Consider the following 23457-nt stretch of genomic DNA (forward strand, 5'->3'; position numbering starts at 1 on the left):
TTAATATTTAGCGTCACATCGGCACTATTTCAGCCATATCGTGACGAGAACATTTTACATTGAAATATGTGTATATTATAAAACCTGTCATCGAAGGACAGTAAAACAACTAGAATATCACAATTAGATTTACAACTAGTGTGGAAGGTTAAAACTAATAGCACTATTAGGACAATACAAGATAAACACAGGCAATAGATCGCCAACAACTGAAGGTAGATCACCATACTAGGGACCATGGGGACTTACAGTACCTTTGCTACCTGCATGGACCCTAGTTGGATTTATACCATCCCTTCAGCCATTGGCGTTTATACATTTAGCCATACCTTAAAATGACAAAAATACTACGATTAAAAACTTGGTAGACTTAAATTTACTTGAAGTGTTTTGGGACTTACGTACCCTCTCAGGGGGACAATAATTTTAAAGTACTTTAACCCCCTTTGAGGGTACAGCCACTAACAATACACGTTACTAATGTAAACTACCAATCATTAAAATACATCTATCTACAGAACATATTATTCAAAATTCATCTATTAAATCAATTTCTTTTAAAAAGCCAATAATTAAATGAAAATTAACAGTGTTAAAAAGATCCTTAACTGTTTTCACATTGAAATACTTATCCCTTATGATGGAGAATTCAACACAGTCAAGCAGGAGATGCTTGACTGTGACTCTCTCATCACAAGGGATACAAAACGGAGGATCTTCACCTTTCAACAAGTATTTGTGAGTATACCTTGTATGACCAATGCGACAGCGTCGCATGATGACCTCTTCAAATCTGGACTGACAACCCAAGTAGGTGTAACCAATATAGGGTTTTATTTCATGTAATTTGTTAATACCTACTTGGGTGTCCCACTTCTTTTGCATCAGATCACGGATGTAAATTCTAATGCTAGCTTTGTAATCAGAGTATGGAATAAGAAGTGGTGTCACAGATTTGTTGAGTGCTGACTTGGCAGCAAAATCGGCCATTGTGTTCCCAGAAATGCCAACGTGGCTGGGTAACCAACAAAAGACGATGTCGTATTGGCCAGTTGCAAGATCATTATCCAATTCAATTATTTCAATTAAAGGTGGATGTTTACAAGAGATATTTTTTATACCCCGAAGGCAAGAAAGAGAATCCGATAAAATGATATATTTAAGAGCTGTTAATATGGCGTTAGCTTCTGCTGTGAAAATAGAGCTGTTATTTGGTAATCGAGAAGAGATTGCTCTGGATCCAATGACAGTGGCACAAGCCACTGCGCCACCATCCTTGGACCCATCTGTAAATAAGGATTTATATGTATTATTTTTATTTCTCAATTGACTAAATTCTTGTTTATACTGTAACTCATTAGTTTCTGATTTTTTAAATGTGATTTTTTTTCTGAGTCTGAGTCTGATTTTTTAAATGTGGTTAATGTTAAGTCAACTGCTGGTCTCACCAATTGCCAAGGAGGAGAAGAAAGAAGGCGAGAAGGAGATATATTCTCCAGCACAATGCCGGCAGCAGAAATGAATGGTTTAATTCTGTGTCCAAGAGGCGGAACAAGACAAGACTTTTTGTTATATAAATCCTCTTAAAGAGGATTGAAAACACAGTTATATGCAGGATTCGACTCGTTAGAATAGAGTTTGGTAATATAATGTAAAGATAATTTTATACGGCGTTGGGTAAGAGAAGGCTCATCTGCCTCGACATAGATACTATCAACTGGAGAAGTTCTAAATGATCCAAGACAAAGTCTTAGACCTTGGTCCCGGTATGTTGGATACTGTAGAGGACGCAGTTGTGGTTCGATTCCGTAGATGACGTAACCTAATGTACCGGTCCTTCCCCCTGGTGGTCACACTTGGTCTTCCGAATCTGGGTCGATCACGTGTGGTTCCTTGGTGCTGATATCGGTTCTACAGTCTCGTTATGGTGCTTGGCGCCATGTTGAACACTCTGGCTACTGCAGAAAATGATTCACCAGATTCCAAACGACCGACAGCATTGTTTCTCTCTGATTCGCTGAGTCGGGGCATCTTTCCGGATCTTTCTCTAACTTCAGTAGCAAGTGAATCCCTCCCTCATTTTACAAATCTACTTTTACTTCTTTAGTGTCATATTTGAAAGATTTATTTAATGTAGTTCTTGATAGTGGTAAATTCCCATCGGTATGGAATATAGGTATGATTGTCCCTTTATTCAAGTCTGGGAGTGTATCAGAACCATGTAATTATCGTGGAATATCTCTTCTAAACATTTCTGGAAAATTATTTGCTAATATATTAGAAAAGCGTTTACGCGCCTGGGTTGATCTAAACGAGCTACTTGACGAGGCTCAAGCTGGTTTTAGATCCGATTATAGTACAACTGATAATTTATTTATATTACAGTCATTATGTACAAAGTACCTCTGCAGACCAAGAGGGAGATTCTATTGCGCTTTCATCGACTTTAAGAAAGCCTTTGATTTTGTTGACCGTAAGAAATTGCTATTTATGTTACATACCAAAGGATGCCATGGCAAAATGTATAATATTTTAAGAAGCATGTATGACTCTGTTGCAGCCTGTGTTAGAACTAATTCTGGCAACACTGAATCGTTTAACACTTCCGTTGGTGTGCGACAAGGCTGTGTAATAAGCCCCGTACTCTTCATCTTCTTTATTAATGAACTTGTAGATGATATGTATAAATCGTGTAATAATGGAATATTTGTTACTCCCCAAATCAAAGATTTACTTTTGCTTCTCTTTGCAGATGATATTGTTACGTTTTCATTCATGGTAAACGGACTGCAGAGACAGATAAATATTCTTCAAACATTTTGTGACACATGGGGACTAGAGTTGAATATGGAAAAATCTAACATAGTTGTCTTTAGAAATGGGGGTATAGTGGCACATTCTGAAAAATGGTTATTCCGTGGCAAAAGTATTAATGTTGTTTCATATTATAAATATTTGGGTCTTCTATTTTCCAGCCGATTAAATTGGTCCATGGCATCTAAAACCCTTGCAGCACAAGCTAAGAAGGCATTATTTCCTATTTTAAACTGTTTAAGGCTAATAAGTTTATTTCATTTGACTCTGCTTGCTTACTTTTTGACACTAAAATAGCACCAATATTGTTATATGGATCTGAAATTTGGGGAGTAAACTATTTCGAAGCTATAGAAAATGTGCATGCATCATATTTTAAAAGATTTCTTACTGTAGGTAAATTTGCTTCCAACAAAGCCGTACTTGGCGATACAGGCCGCTATAGCATGCATATTGAGAGTCAAATGAGAGCTATCAGATACTGGATTAAACTTATAAGAATGCCTGATTATCGCTACCCCTATCAAAGCTATCAATTATTATTATCCCCAGACAAACGTGGAAAGTATTCTTGGGCTTCTGGTGTCCGAAATGTGTTATTTTCAAGCGGGTTTTCTTATGTTTGGTTTAAGCAAGATGTTGGTGATATAAAAATGTTTTTGTTAACTTTTAAGCAACGAATAAAAGATATATATATTCAGAATTGGCACGCATCAGTAAATTCATCGAGTTTTCTAAGTCATTATTCACAATGTAAATCGATGTTCGGACCTGAAAATATATTAGGGTCCTTAATGATAAGTCCCTTTTAAGAAATTTTTGTAAATTTAGAATCTCTCTACATGCCTTAAAAATACAGCGTTATAGAAAGATAAAAATACATTGGAAGATTTATCATGTTCTCATTGTTCTTCTGGTAAAACTGAAGACGAACGTCACTTATTATTAGACTGTGAGGCATTCTCTGCTGGCCGAAAGAAGTATCTAAAATGCTTTAATGATGCCCCACAAACGATATATAAAATACTTAATTCTAATAACGATGACACTATTAAATCAGCTGCCATTTTCATAAAACATTTGATGTCCATCCTTAAATCACATGTAAAACCATAATTTCGTGTCACGTGACCAATATTTGTTAAAATGAAAATTCAACTGTACTATGGGCCACTGTGCCTACATTACTGAATAAAACCTGTCTGTCTGTCTGTCTGTCTGAAATTCGAACAAAAACCCTGCCTTTTTATTTCTAATGCACGCATGTTTCACGTGCTGTATATTGGTGCGTTCGGGAGACATGGTAAGCAAGTAGCTGCGTTTTGTTAAATTGTGATTGTTCATCTGTTTGAAAAAAACTGAACGGAATTTCAAACTCATTGCCGAAGGCATAATTGATTGACAACAGTCAGTCTCCTTCCTGAATCACAGATTGTGGATTTGATGAAGAATATACGTTGTTTTTGCGTTTTTATTCATTTTGCGTTTCTTTGCGTTTTAGTTTACATCGATTGCAATTTACACTGACTCCCTGACTGCAGATCTGAAACAGTTTTGGAATCACTTGTTTCTTATGTTGATAAAACATTTGAGTGAGTGAGTGAGTTTAGTTTTAGGCCGCTTTTAGCAATATTCCAGTAATATCACGACGAGGGACACCAGAAATGGGCTTCACATATTGTAACCATGTAGAGCATCGAACCCGTGCCTTCGGTATTTGGCGAACGCTGTGACAACTAGGCTACGCCACCGCCCCGAGATAAACCATTTGGCACATGATGTGCATGTAATACTTATGAAATTGATAATACATTGTTAACGAAGGAAAGCATTTCCCAGTGAAATTTGATGTTGCCTTGTAACTTTGAAGTCCAGCTTGCCCTACCCCAAACCAAACACTCATGATTTTGCAACTATTCCCAATGCTGCCATACCCACTTGCACAGAAGAAGTGCATGGTGGCCTACATGCAATTGTTCGTATGTGTGGGGACGTTTGGACATTCTTTGGAGAGAATTTGTCACTTTTAGTCTGATTCTACTCTCCATAGCTGTCTTGTTTCTGACCTGAAACATTTAGAAATAAGATATTTTCGTTTATTACTTCTAAGCACGACGCGTCCAAAGGCAAACTTTCTGAAGACTGGATCGACGTGGCGGATGTTTGCCCGATAGAGACATGGGCTGTGGAGGAGCTCCTGGGAGATGAGATCGACTGCTTCTGCTGCTTCCACAAAGTCTACTTCATCGGTCTCGTGCACACCGGAACCGTGGACCTCACAAGTATATATTGCCTTGCATCGATGTTTCTGAACATCAATTACATATTTACTGTTATATATTGTCTAAGGGTATTTTAGGTTAAAACATGAAAGTAAGTGGCGAAGACAGCACTGTTTAATAACAATAAACTTGAACTTTAATAAAGCCCGAGCTTATGTACTGCCGAAACTAGTTTCACAAAAAATACTGAAGACACCAAGATCAATGAGCTTATATTCTATCACACTTCGATACATCAGTGAGAGGATCTTATACACATTCGATGGCCAAATCAACACAGTTGTACATTTAGGTAGGGCGTTGTATGGTGTTGTGTTCAAAGTTGTATAATACAAGGGGGCTATGTAATGGATGTCTTCTTATTGCACGCGACAGTGACCTGTAATATTTGTCATGGTCAGAATGTATGACTATTGCGATAGTTCGTTCCTAATATCTACCGGTTTCCTTAAATGTCATCAATATTTACCGATAGGAATGTAGATTGGTTTACTGGTAATGGTAGCACTGAATTTGTCAACTATATTTTTGTAGTATTCTCATTCTTTCCTGACATTCAGTTTTCATTATCTTCGACATTCAGAATGTGACTAAATTGCCTGTATTGTCTTATACAAATTCCACGGGCCTGTAAACTTAATTGACTTAATTTGATTAATCTCAGCACCATCCACACGACGCAAACGTGCTGCGAATTTACCAAAGACTGTTGCCAGCTCTTGTTGCTGTTGTAACTTCACTCATTACTGCAGATGTGTATGCATTCTCGAAATTTAAATGTACGTTGTCAAAACATAAACATTATGAATATTAATGATGCACGGTTGCAATAAACCATTATTTAGACTCAATCACTTCTGAGCGTGTTTGTTTTTTGTACAAAATAGAAACATTGGATTCAGATACGCATAAAGAGAAATAACCCTTCCTCCGTGTGGATTTCTTGGTAAGTAGGTTTGACATCTAAAATTAGAATAAAGTTGAAAATCCTTTTTGAGAATTGAGGGAATTCGGGCTTTGATTTTATATGGTCTCCTAAGAGCGAAGATGTGTCTTGAATGTTGTTCTACGAAGCAGTCAGAAATGTTTCACCTACTTTATTCTGAGTCTGGGATAGAATATCTAGTGGTTGATAGCATGACCAACGATCCAACGGACGATGACACAGTGACACATTTTAAACACCCGCATACCAGGGCCATCTCCAACGAGGAGCGTTTTCTGTCCACGGGATCTCATCGTGTTGTTCACCTGTACGTGCCACACTAACAAGCATTTAATAGATTAACACATCACAAATAGATGTCCTCTTTCTCAATTGTGCAGAACAGAATCTTTGTACAGAACACCGAATACCTGTAAATGAAGCGAGGAAATTTGGTCGTATTTAATGTCTTTGAGCAACTAAGTTGTTTTTCAAAGATGTTGATCACCCAGTGACATCACATCTAGGTGATGTACATTGGGATTTGTCTCACATTCACGAGTGCAGCATTTATAAAGCTACATGTGCCTGCGTGCGTGTGTGTGCGTGCGTGCGTGTGTTTATGTGTGTGTCTGTGCGTGTGTCACTGTGTGTGTCACTGTGTGCGCGCACGACGGCTTATAGCTTTGAAGTCTAATGGATTGCGAAGTCTTAAGTTGTAGAGTGAGTAAGTTTAGCTTTACGCTTTAAGCATTGTTCAAGCAATATCACGACGGAGGACACCAGAAACGGGCTTCGCACATTTTATCCAACTAGGGAACCGAGCCCTGGTCGCCTTAACCACGAGTGTATATACACTAGACACCAAAAGAAACGTTACCCTCCTACCTTTATGAATTACTTCAAAACTATCAAAGATATGTTAGAAGGCATTAGTTTACAAGAAAGCTTAACTACACAGCTTTATGCAAATCACGAAAAGAAAGTTTCAAATGCATTCATATTTAGGTGAAATTCATCTTTTTCAGAAGAATTAAATCGTCCTATTTTCGTCCGGGACAAATCAGTTTTCATTTTGGGCAATCAAATAATGGTATCTTACTTGTCCGTGGGCTACTAGATAATTTCCACTTATGGTTTCAAACTGCAAAAAAACTTTGATTTAATTTCATATCAGCTCAAAATGTAGCTATTAAATTTCGCAATGATTATAAAGTAGAGTTATCTTTCTTTGCTATTTATCACTTTTCAATAAATAGTCCATTAAACATTAACATCAAATACCATGGTGATTTCTTCTTTCATAATTACATCATCATAATTATGTCATAAAATCAGGGCAAGATGAAGTCTAGTCAGGACAAGTTACTTTCTTAAAGTCACTTGCCCTGTGGCAAGTGGCTTTTTAAAAATAATTTGAACCCCTGGTATATTAAAAAAATCCATATAACAACATTCTAACATGAAACAATATTCTAAGATGCTCCGGTGTAAGATGAAAGGCGCCGACAGTACTTTATCAGACGATAATGTGCACTTATTGCATTACGTCACAATGTATTCTAGCCCCACCCCCCCCCACCCCCACGTAATCGAACACTTTTGAATTACATCACAATGTAACCGACGTTATGATGCATGTCAGTTGCCATCGCCTCGTACAGCTGTCTGCAGTAGACTACTTTGCATCCCGTTTCTTGGTTTGCAGTTGCTTCACTCAGCTAACATCACTGATGGAAGCATAACGTTTATGTTTTCCGACGGATAAAATGTCTCAGTTCCACTCACACTTGTACAGCGACACGGTAACGCTCGCGATGTTTACATTCCCACAATGCAATCGTGGAATGTCGCTTGACTAGTCAGCTTCATCTGGATGTACTGATCTAAACTTACGTTGGTAGTAGAAATGCGACGTTCATATTGCCCCATATGGTTTACGTTAATTACAGATGTAATTAAAAGAATTTAGAGAAGATATTTCACCCGAACGTAGACTGTCATCAAACTGTTTAACTGTTTATCATTCGTTTTTTCTGGTAACGTTCGTCTTAACGTGTGTGTGTCGGGGTGAGGGGTGCGGTGGGTAGACACGTCAATAGAACAGCGCATCAGTTAGCCCTGAGATGGGTTTCTTAACTTAGGTTACCGACACCGTCGTTTGTTTTCTGCCTTAGATTACTTGTTATTATCTTTAGAAAGTATTAGATTTAGCATCTTAGAAAAAGGACGAAGACGTTTGCGTCCGAGAGCTTTGACGTTTTAGAGTTCAGGCCGAAAGTGTGCTTTTATTACAATATACATGGTGGTAGAGCGAACTGTATTTCTGAAACCAATTACGTGTCTCAAACGCAACAAATCACGATGCACGCGCTGCAGGTAACACGTGAGAAGCATATAAAATACTTGCACCCCTCGTGTTATGAAAATACTGTTTGAATTATCATCCCCTCTGAGCTAAAACTGAGCTAAACGCATACTTATTGTCTAAACCACTCTATGGGACCCCCTCAGTTAACGTCAGCCAAAAGATGGCAAGTTATAGGTATGGTTAATGCCGGGTTGTCCGTGAGACAAATAGCCAGGCAATAAGGTCACCACCCTCAACAATCAGACGATTAGTGAGGAAATATCACCGTGAGACAAATAGCCAGGCGATTAGGTCACCACCCGCAACAATCAGACGATTAGTGAGGAAATAACATCGTGAGACAAATAGCCAGGCGATTAGGTCACCACCCTCAACAAGCAGACGATTAGTGAGGAAATATCACCGTGAGACAAATAGCCAGGCGATTAGGTCACCACCCTCAACAATCAGACGATTAGTGAGGAAATAACAACGTGAGACAAATAGCCAGGCGATTAGGTCACCACCCTCAACAAGCAGACGATTAGTGAGGAAATATCACCGTGAGACAAATAGCCAGGCGATTAGGTCACCACCCTCAACAATCAGACGATTAGTGAGGAAATATCACCGTGAGACAAATAGCCAGGCGATTAGGTCACCACCCTCAACAAGCAGACGATTAGTGAGGAAATATCACCGTGAGTCAAATAGCCAGGCGATTAGGTCACCACCCTCAACAAGCAGACGATTAGTGAGGAAATATCACCGTGAGACAAATAGCCAGGCGATTAGGTCACCACCCTCAACAAGCAGACGATAAGTGAGGAAATATCACCGTGAGACAAATAGCCAGGCAATTAGGTCACCACCCTCAACAATCAGTCGATTAGTGAGGAAATATCACCGTGAGACAAATTGCATCGTTCAGGCAGACCACGCAAGACGTCAGCTAGACAAGACGCAGCCCTACTTAGACTTGTTCGGCGACTTCCCTTTGCACAAAGTCCAATGTTAAACCGGCAATGGCTTCCACATCAGCAACTCTGTCATAAAACTGTCAGAAATCAGTTAAAAACAGTTGGGTATAAGGCAAGGAGTCATGTCCGACGACCTTTGTTGACAGGTACCCACATGGATGCACGATTACGGTGGTGCCGTGACCGGTATCGGTGGAACCTGGCTTCTTGGAGAAAGATCCATTTTTCAGACGAGAGCCGATTTTTGTCGAATGATTACAAACTTCAGTTTGTCACAGTGAGAGGAAATCTGAATGGATAAAGATACCAAGAAGACATCTTCAGGAGGCATGTAGTGCCTCACTTTGATAATTGTTCCCTATTAACAAGGCCAGTCTTTGTGGTTGACAACGCCAGGTCACATGGCGCACGTAGGCCGGTGGGGTAGCCAAGTGGTTAAAGCGTTCGCTCATCACGCCGAAGACTCGGGTTCGATTCCCCACATGGGTACAATGTGTGAAGCCTATTGTTGGTGTCCCACGCCGTGACATTGCTGGAATATTGCTAAAAGCGGTGTAAAACCAAACTCACACACTCACATCGCGCACGCGCAGTCATTGTTTTCCTGTACCAAGGCGCCATTACCACCGTTCCGTGGCCAGCCAGAAGCCTTGATTTGAACCCATGTTTGGGACATTCTGGGGAGTAAGGTTCTTGAGAGATCCGCCATTCCAGAATATTGATGAATTAGAGCAAACATTGCAACAAGAATAGAACAGGTTGACCCAACATGGGATTCAGCGTCTTGTGCACTCAATGAGGACGAGAGTTCAAAACGTCGTCCAGTTGGGCGGAGGTTACACAAGATACTGCCTGTCTTCCGTTTCTAAAACTGGAGACCTTATTTGTGGATTGGGTGTATGAATTAGGACTATGCATCGTGTTACCCGTTTGGGATGACCATACTTATATTGACACATTATGTTATCTTAATTTCAGTTTTATTACAGGACTCATGTTAAATCAAAATAAACCATTCAGATTCTTTAATGTAGATTTTTGTTTAAATAAAAAGTCTTTTTAGCACTTTGGCTGCAAAATAATTTCCGGTGAAAACGTACATGACATATAAACTGTGATTAAATATAAGTCCTGTTATAAAACTTTTTTTCCCATCAGTACTTGTACATCAAACTTCATATCGTTTTCATCATATTGCTACGTTCGATTCGCTTCTTGTACTTGATGAGTTAAATACTTATAATCGCTTATTAAAAACAGTTTAAGAACCAAACTGAATTTTGGACAGACTGCGACACCTATTAGATAAGGAAAGAAGGACACAAGAAGCATTGGACAACGCGATTTTCACCAACTGGGAACGTATGGTCGAAGTTAGAGATTTTACGGGGCTTCAAAGTTTTAGCGTTGTTTTAGGTTTTCAAGAACCTTGTTTCTTCTCCATATGTGTATGCTTCTGAACTCATAATAAAACTGAGGTACTGCAGGAGTCAACTAGTCCGTGTGTACTGGAATATTTCAATCACTATCGCTGTGATACTTATATTGCAATATAGCTGACTGACTGAGTTTGGTTTTACGCCGCTTTTAGCAATATTCCAGCAATATCACGGCGGGGGACACCAGAAATGGGCTTCACTCATTGTACCCATGTGGGGATTCGAACCCGGGTCTTCGGCGTGACGAGCCAACGCTTTAACCACTAGACTACCCCACCGCCCCATATTGCAATATAGATTTGCAGCCGGAAAGGAAATAATATTAATGATCCCGCATGAAAATGTATGAGGTATAATTGGGTAAATGGTATCCTTAGGGTGTAGAAACGTTATATTGATTGGTTAAAAACGTCAACGGTTAGATAAGGTAGAAATGTCATTTTGATAATGATAAAAACGTGTATATATATATATAAAATTATTGTTTTAAAGTTTTCTCGTCACGATATGGTTGAAATATTGCCAATAGGATGGTAAATATTAACTAATTCGCCCGTTGAGAAGACGATAATAGACAAGCTTTAAAACTGCCTGACGACTGTCCGATAGGAGTCAGTATACTATGCCTGAATGAGAAATCCATGTTTTAGTGGAGCTAGCGCGACCTTAAGGGCTGTGGGGTAGCCTAGTGGTTAAAGCGTTCGCTTGTCACGCCGAAGACCAGGTTTCGGTTCCCTGCGTGGATAAAATGTACGAACCCATTTCTGGTGTCCCCCGCCGTAATATTTCTGGAAAATTGCTTAAAGCGGTGTAAAACTTAACTAACTCACTCACTCTAACACAAGCCGTCTATTTGTGATATGTTAATTTCTGTAATGTTTATAAATGTTGTGGGGGTGTTAGCCTAGTGGTTAAAGCGTTGGCTCGTCACGTCGAAGTCCCGGGTTCGAATCCCCACATGGGTAAAATGTGTGAAGCCCATTTCTGGTGTCCCCCGCCGTGAATATTGCCAAAAGCGGCGTAAAACCAAACTCAGTCAGTCAGTCAGTATTAATGTGGGATATACAGGTAATCTACACTGACGACAAGACGATAAAATCAAAGACCAAGTGCTTAATTTTCAAACCCCCGTGAAGATTCGGGTTAGAATTAGTCTTCAGCAACCGATGCTTGTCGTAAGAGGTGACTAACGCGATCGGGTGGTCAGACTCTCACTGACTTGGTTGACACATGACATCGTATCCTAACTGTGTAGATCGATGTTCATGACGTTGCTCACTGGATTGTCTGGTCCAAATTCTATCTTTTACAAACCGCCGCAATGTAGCTGGAATGTTGCTCAGTGCGGCGTTAAACGACAACCAGACCAGACCACAATTTTTAAAAAGGATTTTTTTTCTCGCTTCTCATGTTAGATATCAGAATCTAACAACTGAGAAATCCACGATGAAAAAGAGTTATGTCCAGTAATATGTCTTTGAATCGACCCAGTTTTTTGACGGTTGTGCTTTCCCAAGCGTCTTAAATCAACAAGCATGAAGCCATTACCGTCTCAGATATGACTGACTGCACAAGCTACATTTTAAGTTACTCAAAAAGATTTAACGTTAAGCATCCATACACTATACCGTTCCATGTGTCGAGGCTGACAGAACCGCCTCCGTGGTGTAGTGGTTAGAGCGTCCGCCCGGAGAGCGGAAGGTCGCGGGTTCGATCCCCGACCGCGACACACCAAAAGACATTAGAATATGGTACTTGTTGGTCCCTGTCTGGCGCTCGGCATTAATGGGTACAGCAAGGACTGGTCGGCTCGAAGTCAGTATAATGTGTCTGAGTGGGGTATTCATGCTCCACTGCGGCATGGTATCTCAGTGGGCTAGCACTATAAAACCAGCTTAAGTCTGGGCTAGTACAAACAGCCGCACATATACATACACACGCATGCACGTCGTCATATGAGCGAAATATTCTCAAGTACGACGTTAAACCCAATTTCACCTCACCTCACCTCACCTCGAGGCTGACAGCTACCTGACGCTCAACTTTGTAAATACATGATTACTCTTAATGTTTTCATATTTCTAAAACACACATACAACTCTCAGTGAGTCTAAATACTGGTTTATTGCCACACTGACATTTGACATTTGTCTTATGACGTACATATAAATTTCGAGAATTAATACGAGTCAGCAGTACTGAGCGATCTTACTGAAGACAAGCACAGGCGCTGGCAACATCCACAGGAGGAGCTGCTGCACGTTTGCGTCGTCTTGACGGAGCTGAAATAAATGAAATTAAGTCAACGAAGTATTATGAGAATAAAGTTGATAATATTAGTGCTACCACTATCAGAGTCACTCAACATTTCGAACCGGCTTAAACGTACCTCATTCGATTAAAAAGATGGGAATTTGATTCAAGGCACGGATACTTCACCAAAGAGACACTGTTTGAAGAGGAGAAGTAAGTTAATGTTGATGACGTTTAAGGGAACTGGTATAATAAATAACGAAGCTAAACCTGGTACGATGATTGAACTGTAGGAGCTAAACTCAAACGTAATTAGTCACTGTCGTGTGCAACATGCAGATATCCATAGAATAATCCAACTGAATAATTAGAAAACATCAAAACATCTGAGGTCATTATATCAACACTATGCAAAGTTTACAAACGCATAATATCCTATGTACATAACATTCTCTCGGTGACGTATCATCCAAACTCGCACCGTCATTGAAGGGTCTAGTGATACTATAGTCCGTTTGGCTCAAAATCGGACCGATGAATTGCAATCTAACTCGAAAACTACTAATCATATAGTACTCAATGAAACACTGATCATAATCAAAACATCAGACCAAATCTGTGATTTTTTTGCAGAATTTATGTCCTAAAAATATAAAAAAAAGTTGTTTAACAAACTATCATTAAAATCTCGACACAGTTCATTATTTGTTACGAGGGAGGGGTGCAAAGAGAGGAACAGCCAGATGTGCTATAGTGTTTTCAATATTTGTTGTGGTTTGGGGAGTACATAAGCAAACGCTATGATACAGATTGGGTTGTTCCAGCTTTCTATTATTAACCAGTGGAGTCTTCACTGATGTAACCGGAAATACCAATAGACTACTTGTAACTATGTAATTGATGTTTAAAATTTCATTTAGACACGACAATACATACTTGTGGGATCCTCGGCGCCTGAGTGTACGAGACCGACGAAGTAGACTTTGTGGAAGCGGCAGAAGCAGTCGATCTCATCTCCCAGGAGCTCCTCCACAGCCCACGACTCGATGGGGCAAACGTCCGCCACGTCGATCCAGTCTTCATAGAGTTTGCCTTTGGATGCGTCGTGCTTTAGAAGTAATAAACGAAGTTATGATATTTCTAAATGTTTCAGGTCATAAACAAGTCAGCTTTGAAGGAATTTTTTTTAAATGTTTTAATCAGTCATTGATTCTGATGAATGGACCTAAAACAGCATCTACATATATCTGTTAATATTTTTGAAAATGCACATACCTGTTCAATACCGGCTATTTTCTCTTTCAAATCTTCAAAGGATTCTATGATATGTCTGACATAGCATTCTTTGTCCAAGGTATTTCTCATGGCAACAAGTTGCTGAAATGAGATAACAGATTTTGCTGACATCAATGAGTGATTTTGTGTTGCTAAACAGGTTTTGGTTTACCGATATATTGAGGAGGCCTGCAGATACATGAAAATGAACAGAAAAGTCTGGACTGGGAGGAACACCCAGTACTAACAGACGTTAATGGATATGTTACCAGGTACCAATCTTAATTCCAAAGGAATAATGGTGTTACAATAACGGATATTCTGATATGCAATATTGCACTGAATGTGGAAGTGGCCAGTTTTTCAGTTAAAGTTGAATAAAATTACGAATACCCTGGAAAACACGTGGATGTTGCTTGTTTCTCTAAACGAGGCTTTCGCATTGTCCGGTTTGTGGGAGTGAAGTTCAATTATGCCATCTCCGACTGCCACGTTCAGGAGCATTGTTGTGTCCTGGAATGTTGCATTGATATTTCTCCACTACAAAAAAGAAAAGAATTGTGTTCAACGCCGCCAAGTCAAAACAGACTACACAACAGTCTCGTTTCCTGCTGACTGGGTTCCGCCCTATTGCGCAACTTCGTACAATAACCAGTCCATATTTTAAGACCATTTCATTAAACTGGATACATAAATATTAAATCAGTTTTACTTGATACATCTAAGCACTTGTATATTGCAACACTACGCTACTTCTAATCCTTGCAAACACGTTGTTCAGCCTGCTCTGTCATACAGCGTGCTCTGACAGACGGAAATCTGGAAATCGTGGCAATCTCAAAACGAGGCTTTGCCGCTAGAAAAGTTTGGCGGTCTAATACGGACTTGATATTACAACAATCACATTGTACGTTACAAAACCGCATTGAATAAGCACAAAACACATAACAGGCGTTACCAGTAGGCCAGATGAATTGTGAATCGTTTTACGACCTCATCAAACAGGGGCAGTCTGTGACGTCTTAGTTAACGACATGCTGGCTACACCTCGTCATAAAATATAGAAATACGATGTTATTAAAGTTTAAAATTTAAACTAACTTGTAAATACCATTTTCTTATGAAACAAGGAATTGGAATGCAGTGTAATCATAGGTGTTTGTGGTGTCTCTTTTCACTTTCATACGAGAAAATACGGATCAGCTGGAAAGTAGATCTTTGTCTGAATAGGTTAATGAGACTCATGTTTCGGTTTGTTCAGCAATATTCAAAAACTGTATTGTTAGATACAATAAAATACACAAGACAGACTGATTATCAGCTTCAAGGAATGAAATGTAATTTATTCTGCGTCGTTGTCTTAAAATGTGCCATGTTTTTTTCAAAATGTGACTTCATCCTTTCTGAATCGGGGCGGTGGGGTAGCCTTGTGGTTAAAGCGTTTGCTCGTCACGCCGAAGGCCAGGGTTCGATTCCCCACAAGGGTACAATCTGGGAAGCCCATTTCTGGTGTCCCCTGCTGTGATATTGCTTGACTAAAAAAAGTGGCGTAAATCTAAATTCATTCACTGACTCTTTCTAAATCATCTTCGCTGATAATTCTAACGTGTACACTGGCAGGTGATGGAGAGAACGTTGATGCCTTGTTGCTCTTACTTCTGTTTTTGTAGAGCCCTCAACAAGGAAAAAGACACCGCATTCTGTAATACGGCATGTTGATGGGACATAACGTGTAAGTGAGTGAGTTTGGTTTTATGTCGCTTTTAGCAATATTCCAGCAATATCACGGCAGGGGACACCAGGAATGGGCTTCACACATTGCACCCATGTGGAGAATCGAACCATGATCGGGCGAAGGCTTTAACCACTTGGCTACATCACTGCCCCAGCACTATTACGGTCACATTAGTTGCGGACAAAGGGAAAAACTAAACGTGTAGCAACGATAAACCCAGTTTTGTCGTCACCTCACATCTTGCCTACAATCCTCAAGGATTTACCACTGTACGTCTGCGTACAATTTCACCATCTCAGGATGATGCGGCATAAATTCAGTGGACTTACCTCATACGCTGGTGCTGTTGGTGCCGCTTCTTTCCCTGGTGCCGCTACTGTCGCTGCTGCAGCAGATGACAAGACGAGACCAAGGCTAATCAAAAGCATCGTCATTGTGGAGTTTGTATACTGAAACGTGAAATTAATTCAAAATACTAAATTGAGCTCAAAGTGTGGAGAAGTACGAGGGAGTGAGAACAAGTCAGCAATGGGACAGCAGTCTGAAGGAAAAGAAATGAGACTGACCTGTCCAGTGTCGGGGGTCCAATATTTGAATGTTTCTTCAGTGTCCCGGCCGCTGTCTGTGACAAGTCGTGTTACATTTATATCTGATCTGTTGCACACATCACCTGTACAGAACATTGAAACATCCAATCACATGTGATGATATGACGGCCACGTGACTTGCATTTGATAGTCACACATCCAATCACAATCAATCAGAAGAGCTACCAATGACTGCTCAGATAACTCTGCTGTTTCCCAGTCCCCCTAGCAGCGATTGGTTTGTTCGAAATGTTCTCCTTTTGTATGTAATTCTATGCTACTCTTGCCTCTGACCAGAACAATTTAATAGGGTGCTCGTTGTGTTTTTCTCTGCTCCGATATACAGTGTATTTAGGGGATAACTGTACTGTGTTTGACGAATTAGGGACGTATACCGGTGGTTATATAGCCGCAAATATAGTTATATCGGCGACGCGTAAGCGGAGCCGATATAACGTTAAATTTGCGGCTATATAACCACCGGTATACGTCCCCAATTTGTCAAACACAGTACAGTTATCCCCATTCTAATTCAACTCGTTTTACGCTGTTTTTTCGTGAAAGAGATTCATTATTTAAACCAGGTCAAAGTTCCTCTAGGTCAAAGGTTAATCATATCACTCCTTCAACTTACACCATCGCCAGAGAAAGTAGTTCCCTTTTCAAACTACACACGTTTATTATGTGCACACAGACTAAATTTGACAATGATGAATAGATCATAGTATTATAGATAAAATGGACGGTATTATGATGAAACAGCCCTCTAGTTACAGAAATGAGCTGCCCGCTGATTCCTCAACTACGGGCCATTATCAGTTCTGTTGTCAAATGACGTCATAGCAGGTGACGTCACGCTCCATAATGACGTCATAAACCTTGTTTCATGATCTAACAGTGTTGGGTCAACAGCCCGTTGCGAGTAAGTTGTTTGAACTTAAAATTAAATTTATGATACTGTTTTGTCTTTTTAAACACAAGTTCCACCCATTTTAGCTGGATAGGGGGTGTTAATTGACCAATGGCTTCTGCAAATGACAATGTCCTGCGAAACAGCGTTACCCCAATAGTGTAGGGATACATTCAAAGGTTTCGGTGAATCGGTTTTTCAAATTGCGACCGTATATGCTGATTATACGGTCGGAAATTTATAGCATTGACCAATCAGAACTCGTGTTACATACTAAGTTGAATTAGAATATTGTATAATGCACACACCCTTGAGAGCATGCTACCGTTATAGCATTAAAGTGATTTGTACGTCTCATGTACTCCACTTAATGCAAAGCTCCATGAACGGTTTAGTTCGTTTAACATGAAACAGAAAGACATATGTTAAGGCAACTTTGCACCAGTAGTCCTTCTCGCTCACTTTCACATGACATTGAAATAACACCATCTACTTTCATAATATGACCGGGCTGTTAATCAACTGTACCTGGCACATGTGTGATCCAGAAACAAACACAAACGTTTGAATAATACAATATTTGTTAAGTAGCCATCCAATAATGGTTTAATACCAGCGAATATATACTGAGTCAAAAAAGAAACTTCACATTCTTTCTTCAGGGCACTTTAAAAGAACTAGAGATGGTAAGATGGTTAAATTGTTATTATTTCCTTGCTGAGATCTGTGTGATGTACTCGATACATTGACAGTGCCATAATCAGTTCCATTAGGCTACACCGCCGTTCCAAAACATGGGTATACAGAATGTCAGGTCACAAGAATAAAAATGCGAAATTTCACAGTTCAATATCGTGTATGGCCGCCCCGGGCATTCACCACCGCCAAACACCGTCTCCTCATCGACTGCCTGAAGCTTGTGAACACATGGTTTGGGATTCTGCGCCATTGCTCTTGCAAGGCAGCGCCAAGTTCCTGCAAATTCTGAGGTTGGTTCCTAAGACCACGAAGCCTTCTCCCAAGTGCATCCCAAACGTGCTCTCAGGGGACCGCGATGGCCAGTCCATGACGTTGATTCCAGCATTTTGAAGGAATTTTCGTGTCAACATCGCGGTATGCGGCCGAGCATTATCATGCTGGAACTGTAGACCTGGGCCATGAGCCGCCATGAAAGGAACGAGTTCAGGGGTGAGCACCTGGCTGCGGTAAGCAGCAGCTGTTAGGTTTCCACGGATGACCAGAAGTCGGGAACGGTTGTTCCCACAGAAAGCACCCAACACCATGCAACTTCCGCCCCCGAATCTGTCGACTTCCTGTACACAACATTAGGCATACCGTTCACGACGTCGTCTCCAGACTCTATGCCTGCCGTCCGCGAATCTGAGGGTCAACCTGGATTCATCGCTAAAGACGACTCGATTCCAGTCTCTCTGGGTCCATCCGAGGTGACGTTGGGCCCACAGCAGACGTTGACGTTGATGAAACGGCGTCAATATTGGCCCACGATATGGACGTGGAGAATGGAGATTGGCAGCCCGCAACCGATTTCGAATGGTCTGTGAGGACAGTCGACCTCTAAACATCTCAGCCCTGCTTCGTGTAGCCGGCAGAAATCTGTGACGTAGGACGATTTGACGATCTTCTGCTCGTGACGTCACACGTGGACGACCCGACCTTGGGCGATCAGAAGTGGTGCCAGTTTGTTGTAGACGACCTCGCAAGTCATACACAGTACGACACCATTTCAACATGGCAACGGCACGTTCACGTTGCACATTTGACAACCGTGGCATTTCAAGTACCGTTAGAACTGTGGTTTAAAAGTGTTTTTTTCAATTCTTGAGGCCAATGCAAACACGTGCATATGAAGAAAACGTCGATGCGAAGATCACGTGATCGACTGCACGTGCAAAACCTGATTTGGCACTAACGCCATTTGTACGACGAATGGATGGGATTGAGTGGGTTTTGCTAACGTTTTTCTAGAGTCGAAAGATAGGGATCCCATTTCGGATACATAGATGTATCAGCAGAGAAAAATTATTCATTATTTTTCAAATTACATTTTGTGAAGTTTCTTTTTTGACTCAGTATATGTGGTTGAACATACAAAGAAATTTACCATAGTCACGCTGTGGACACCTATGAGCATGCAGTTAATGAATACGATCACACTTTGAATAAATAATATACATTTTCAGATAATGCATGTAAGACTGTCATAATGCATGAAAATGAAACTGACCCTCTCTTTGTGATGAAATGGACCATGATAAATTAATATTTTCTGTCTTGTAATCCTTTCATTTGGGCTTCTGTCTCTTGACGTCATCGAAGTGGTAGGTAACACTGGAACCGTGGCCGGGGTGATAAGAAGTTCGGGTTATTGACACGGGCCCTCCATGTAATGATATTAATGATCCGATATAAATGTGTCTGTATTTGTAAAAGCGAATATCGTATGAACGAACATCTATTCACCAACTTATCTCAACCCTACTCCACCCTGCAAAAGAGAAAAGTAGTGTCGGCCCAATACATTTCTCTCTCCACCCACATAGACTTACTAGTCATCTATCCAATACAATATCTATCTTGTAACCCTTTATCTATCCATCCACTATCTTTGGCGCAGATTGTTGATGTTGTACAATTATTTCATAGAAGTGCTGGAACAATTGGGCAGCTGGATATTGAACCAGGTTCACAGCTACCAATGTTTGTCCCGTAAGAGTGAGTGAGTTTAGTTTTATGTCGCACTCAGCAATATTCCAGCTATATGGCGGCGGTCTGTAAATAATCGAGTCTGGACCAGACAATCCAGTAAGCAACAATATGAGCATCGATCTGCGCAAATGGGAACCGATGACATGTGTCAACCAAGTCAGCGCGCCTGACCATCCGATCCCGTTAGTCACCTCTAACGACAAGCATGGGTTACTGAAGATAAATATTCTAACCCGGACCTTCACGGGTATTTGGCCCTTATGACTAGATCACGTTCGTGTTGGAAATACATAACGGCAAACTGCGTTTCCAAGTCATATTTTCAAAACATTTCGCAGAAAACGTTTAGCCAAGTAAAAGAGTGTGAAGTAAACACACTGTCTGCTTCGGGCTAGGCTGAGGCAAAAGGATTGAGCTCTTCCAGGCCAGAAATAATATTTACTATTTAATATGGCCATGTAATATCCCCATGCAAATACACCACAATTGGATTTCGCTAGAACATTTGTGAAAGGGCATTCCTGAGGTATTGAAAGTGCTGTTTTCAATACACTCGTCCTTTAGAATATCCGACTAATAGTAACAAACTGCTCCGGAAGACGTGTGTTGGTATGATGTCAACAGACTGCCGACAGATAGGTAACAACAACCATATTTTACCATGTGTGTGAATGACTGAGTGAGGGAGTTAAAACGTAACGCCCAAGCATTATTATTTCAGCAGTATCTATTTATTCTGTAAAATTGATTTCTGCAAACATTTGTGAAAAGGCATTTGTGAAAGCTCCATTTGCTGGAGCTGTACGGGGTACCCACAGCAGCTGATGACACTCGAGAAGGGCTACCTCGTCGTGATGAATGCTAATTAACGGTAATTGTTCTTCCTCTGCAAGGACCTGGGGTTGAACATGCCCACAACACCCGATTGCTGGTTGCTGGTGACTGAATGTTTGCCATATGCCGGTGGAAGACTAACTTATCCTTGACAGGCAATACAATTCATACAAACTGATTCTAAAAATCGGCTGGTCACGCCATGCACTGAGCACGGACAACGTGAAACTTCTAAACAATGTTACAGAAATGTTTTTGAACTTGGTAATATTCAAATATTCAATATAATGATACAGTTTACCTAGAGCCAGGTGGCAGTGGGCCATCTGCCAATAAGTCATTCGACCTCTGGGTTCTATTTGTCCATTTTGACATAAATGACTACCTGTGTCCTTTTTGCTGATTTATAGCATCCCTGTAGCCCTGGCGTTTCGACTTCAACTGCGTCCTAGTTGTCACTCTATAGAACAGCAGTGATGGCGAATCTGTTTTTCGCTCATCATGGCGACCCCTCCAATCAGTGGTCTTCATTACAAAGTCAAGGCACGATTGCACAGGAGCAGTTCCATCTGTTGATCATGAAGCGTCTGCAACAAGGATAGATTCAAGGCCACGATTTCTGGGAGTTGGAGGAGTTAATGGCCTCCAATTCCTGATCAGCCCTTGTAATATCTAAAGCTGTTGAAGGAATATGTGACGATGTGAAGAATGTCACTCGTCTATGGCCTGGTTCTCGTTTGACAGAATCGTTGTGCAGATACTGAGATTAGTGGCCAAGCCTTTGAACTCATGCAGCTGCGTTGTTCGAGGTAGAGCAAAGCGTCTGTCTGACATGCCAGAAGAGGACATGAACTGGAACTGAAATATTAAGGCGTCAAGTCTGTAAACGATTTTTCTAGAAATTATAATGTCAGAATAATCATAGTAACACTTCTGGTTTTAACTTTTGTCTTTCGACACTTCCGACATCCATCAGAGCTAGGTATTTCAACATGGGAGTTGATATGTATGTACAAAATCCAATCAGTTGTTTCAAGTATCTACAATTTGGACATGGAGCCAAATTTTGAAGGGGAAGGGAAAGAGTTATTGAGCATCTTGTGGAAGATAAGGCCTACACCTATATTTGAATGCAAGTTGGAGACAAGCTCCTAAATGCCCACATTCAAGACAAACTTCGGGCCGAGTATAACACTCGCTTAAAGAAAATCTGGAGCTCAAAGCTAAATGCTCAAAACTGCTGGGTCAGTCCTTTCCTGTTCCTTTGGACCCGTGAAGGTCCGGGTTAGAATGAGCCTTCAGTAACCGATGCTTGTCGTAAGAGGCGACTACAGGGATCGGGTGGTCACGCTCGCTGGCTTGGTTGACACATGTCGTCGGTTCCCAATTGCACAGATCGATGCTCATGCTTTTGATCACTGGATTGTCTGGTCCAGACTCGATTATTTACAGACCGCCGCCATATAGCTGGAATATTGCTCTTCTGTTTCACGCACTGCCTGCACACACGTTGCAATGGTTTATCAGAATGCCTCTCCACAAATGACCGACTCTGGGCAGACTTGGTGAAGGACTCTGTTATCAGACATGATCCTTCTGGTCAGGCGGTCAAGACTCTGGATATCTTGTTTTGTCCAATCACTACTCCAAGGGAATAGGAAAGGACTGACACAGCAAAAGTATTGGTGGCTTTGATCTTGTTTCAAGTATTTAGCTCTGAGCTCCATATTTTCTTTGAGCTATTTTATACTCGGCCCGAGGTTTGTCTGGAATGTGGGCATTCAGGAGCTTGTCTCGAACTTGCAGTCCAATATAGGTCTAGGACTTATCTTCCACAAGATGCTCAATAACTCCTTCCCCCAGTAATTTGACCCAACCATCATTAATTGCCTTGCCATGATTCAAATGAAGAGTATTACATTTATCGAAAGCAAATGTCATGCCAATATCATTAGAATAGGACTCGACAAGGAGAACCTATTCTTTCGAATTAGTATCTCCTCGGGCAAGGAGCTCGATGTCATCCATGTAAAGGAGATGAGTAAGCGGTGTTGGTGATCTGTGCTGAGGAGGTCCGAGATTGTAACCCTCCTCTTTATTGAGCAGAAAGCTTAAGGATGTAATGACAAACAAAAAAGCAAAGGACTAAAGGAGTCCCCCTGGAATATCCCCCTTCTGATTGGAATAGATTCCAAAGTCTGCACCTGCCTTTGTGAATACATCTCAAGTTGAGTCAACCAGCAACTCATCAAAGGCTTGAGTAAATCAAGTAATCGCCGGGGAGGTCAATACAATGAAGTTACTTAATAAACCATTCATGAGGGACAGAGTCATATGCTTTGTAGT

At 40.8% G+C, this 23457-nt stretch overlaps 2 protein-coding genes across 2 annotated transcripts in view; one reads left to right on the plus strand and one right to left on the minus strand.

The window, feature by feature from the left end:
* The window catches only part of LOC124259333, a 57662-nt gene that overhangs the window by 6359 nt on the left and 27846 nt on the right, over nucleotides 1–23457 (plus strand). The gene's annotated exons all lie outside the window — the stretch shown is intronic.
* LOC124259332 lies at nucleotides 12896–16751 on the minus strand. Its single transcript, XM_046693456.1, has 6 exons — nucleotides 16620–16751; nucleotides 16383–16502; nucleotides 14712–14858; nucleotides 14319–14420; nucleotides 13980–14151; nucleotides 12896–13072 (listed from the first exon to the last, which is right to left on the minus strand). The coding sequence occupies exons 1-6, from the start codon at nucleotides 16734–16736 to the stop codon at nucleotides 12999–13001; spliced, it is 732 nt and encodes a 243-aa protein (XP_046549412.1). The 5' UTR covers nucleotides 16737–16751; the 3' UTR covers nucleotides 12896–12998.

Source organism: Haliotis rubra, unplaced genomic scaffold (assembly GCF_003918875.1).
Source record: "Haliotis rubra isolate DU_JTF1 unplaced genomic scaffold, ASM391887v1 Scf718, whole genome shotgun sequence".
Taxonomy (NCBI): Eukaryota; Metazoa; Mollusca; class Gastropoda; order Lepetellida; family Haliotidae; genus Haliotis; species Haliotis rubra.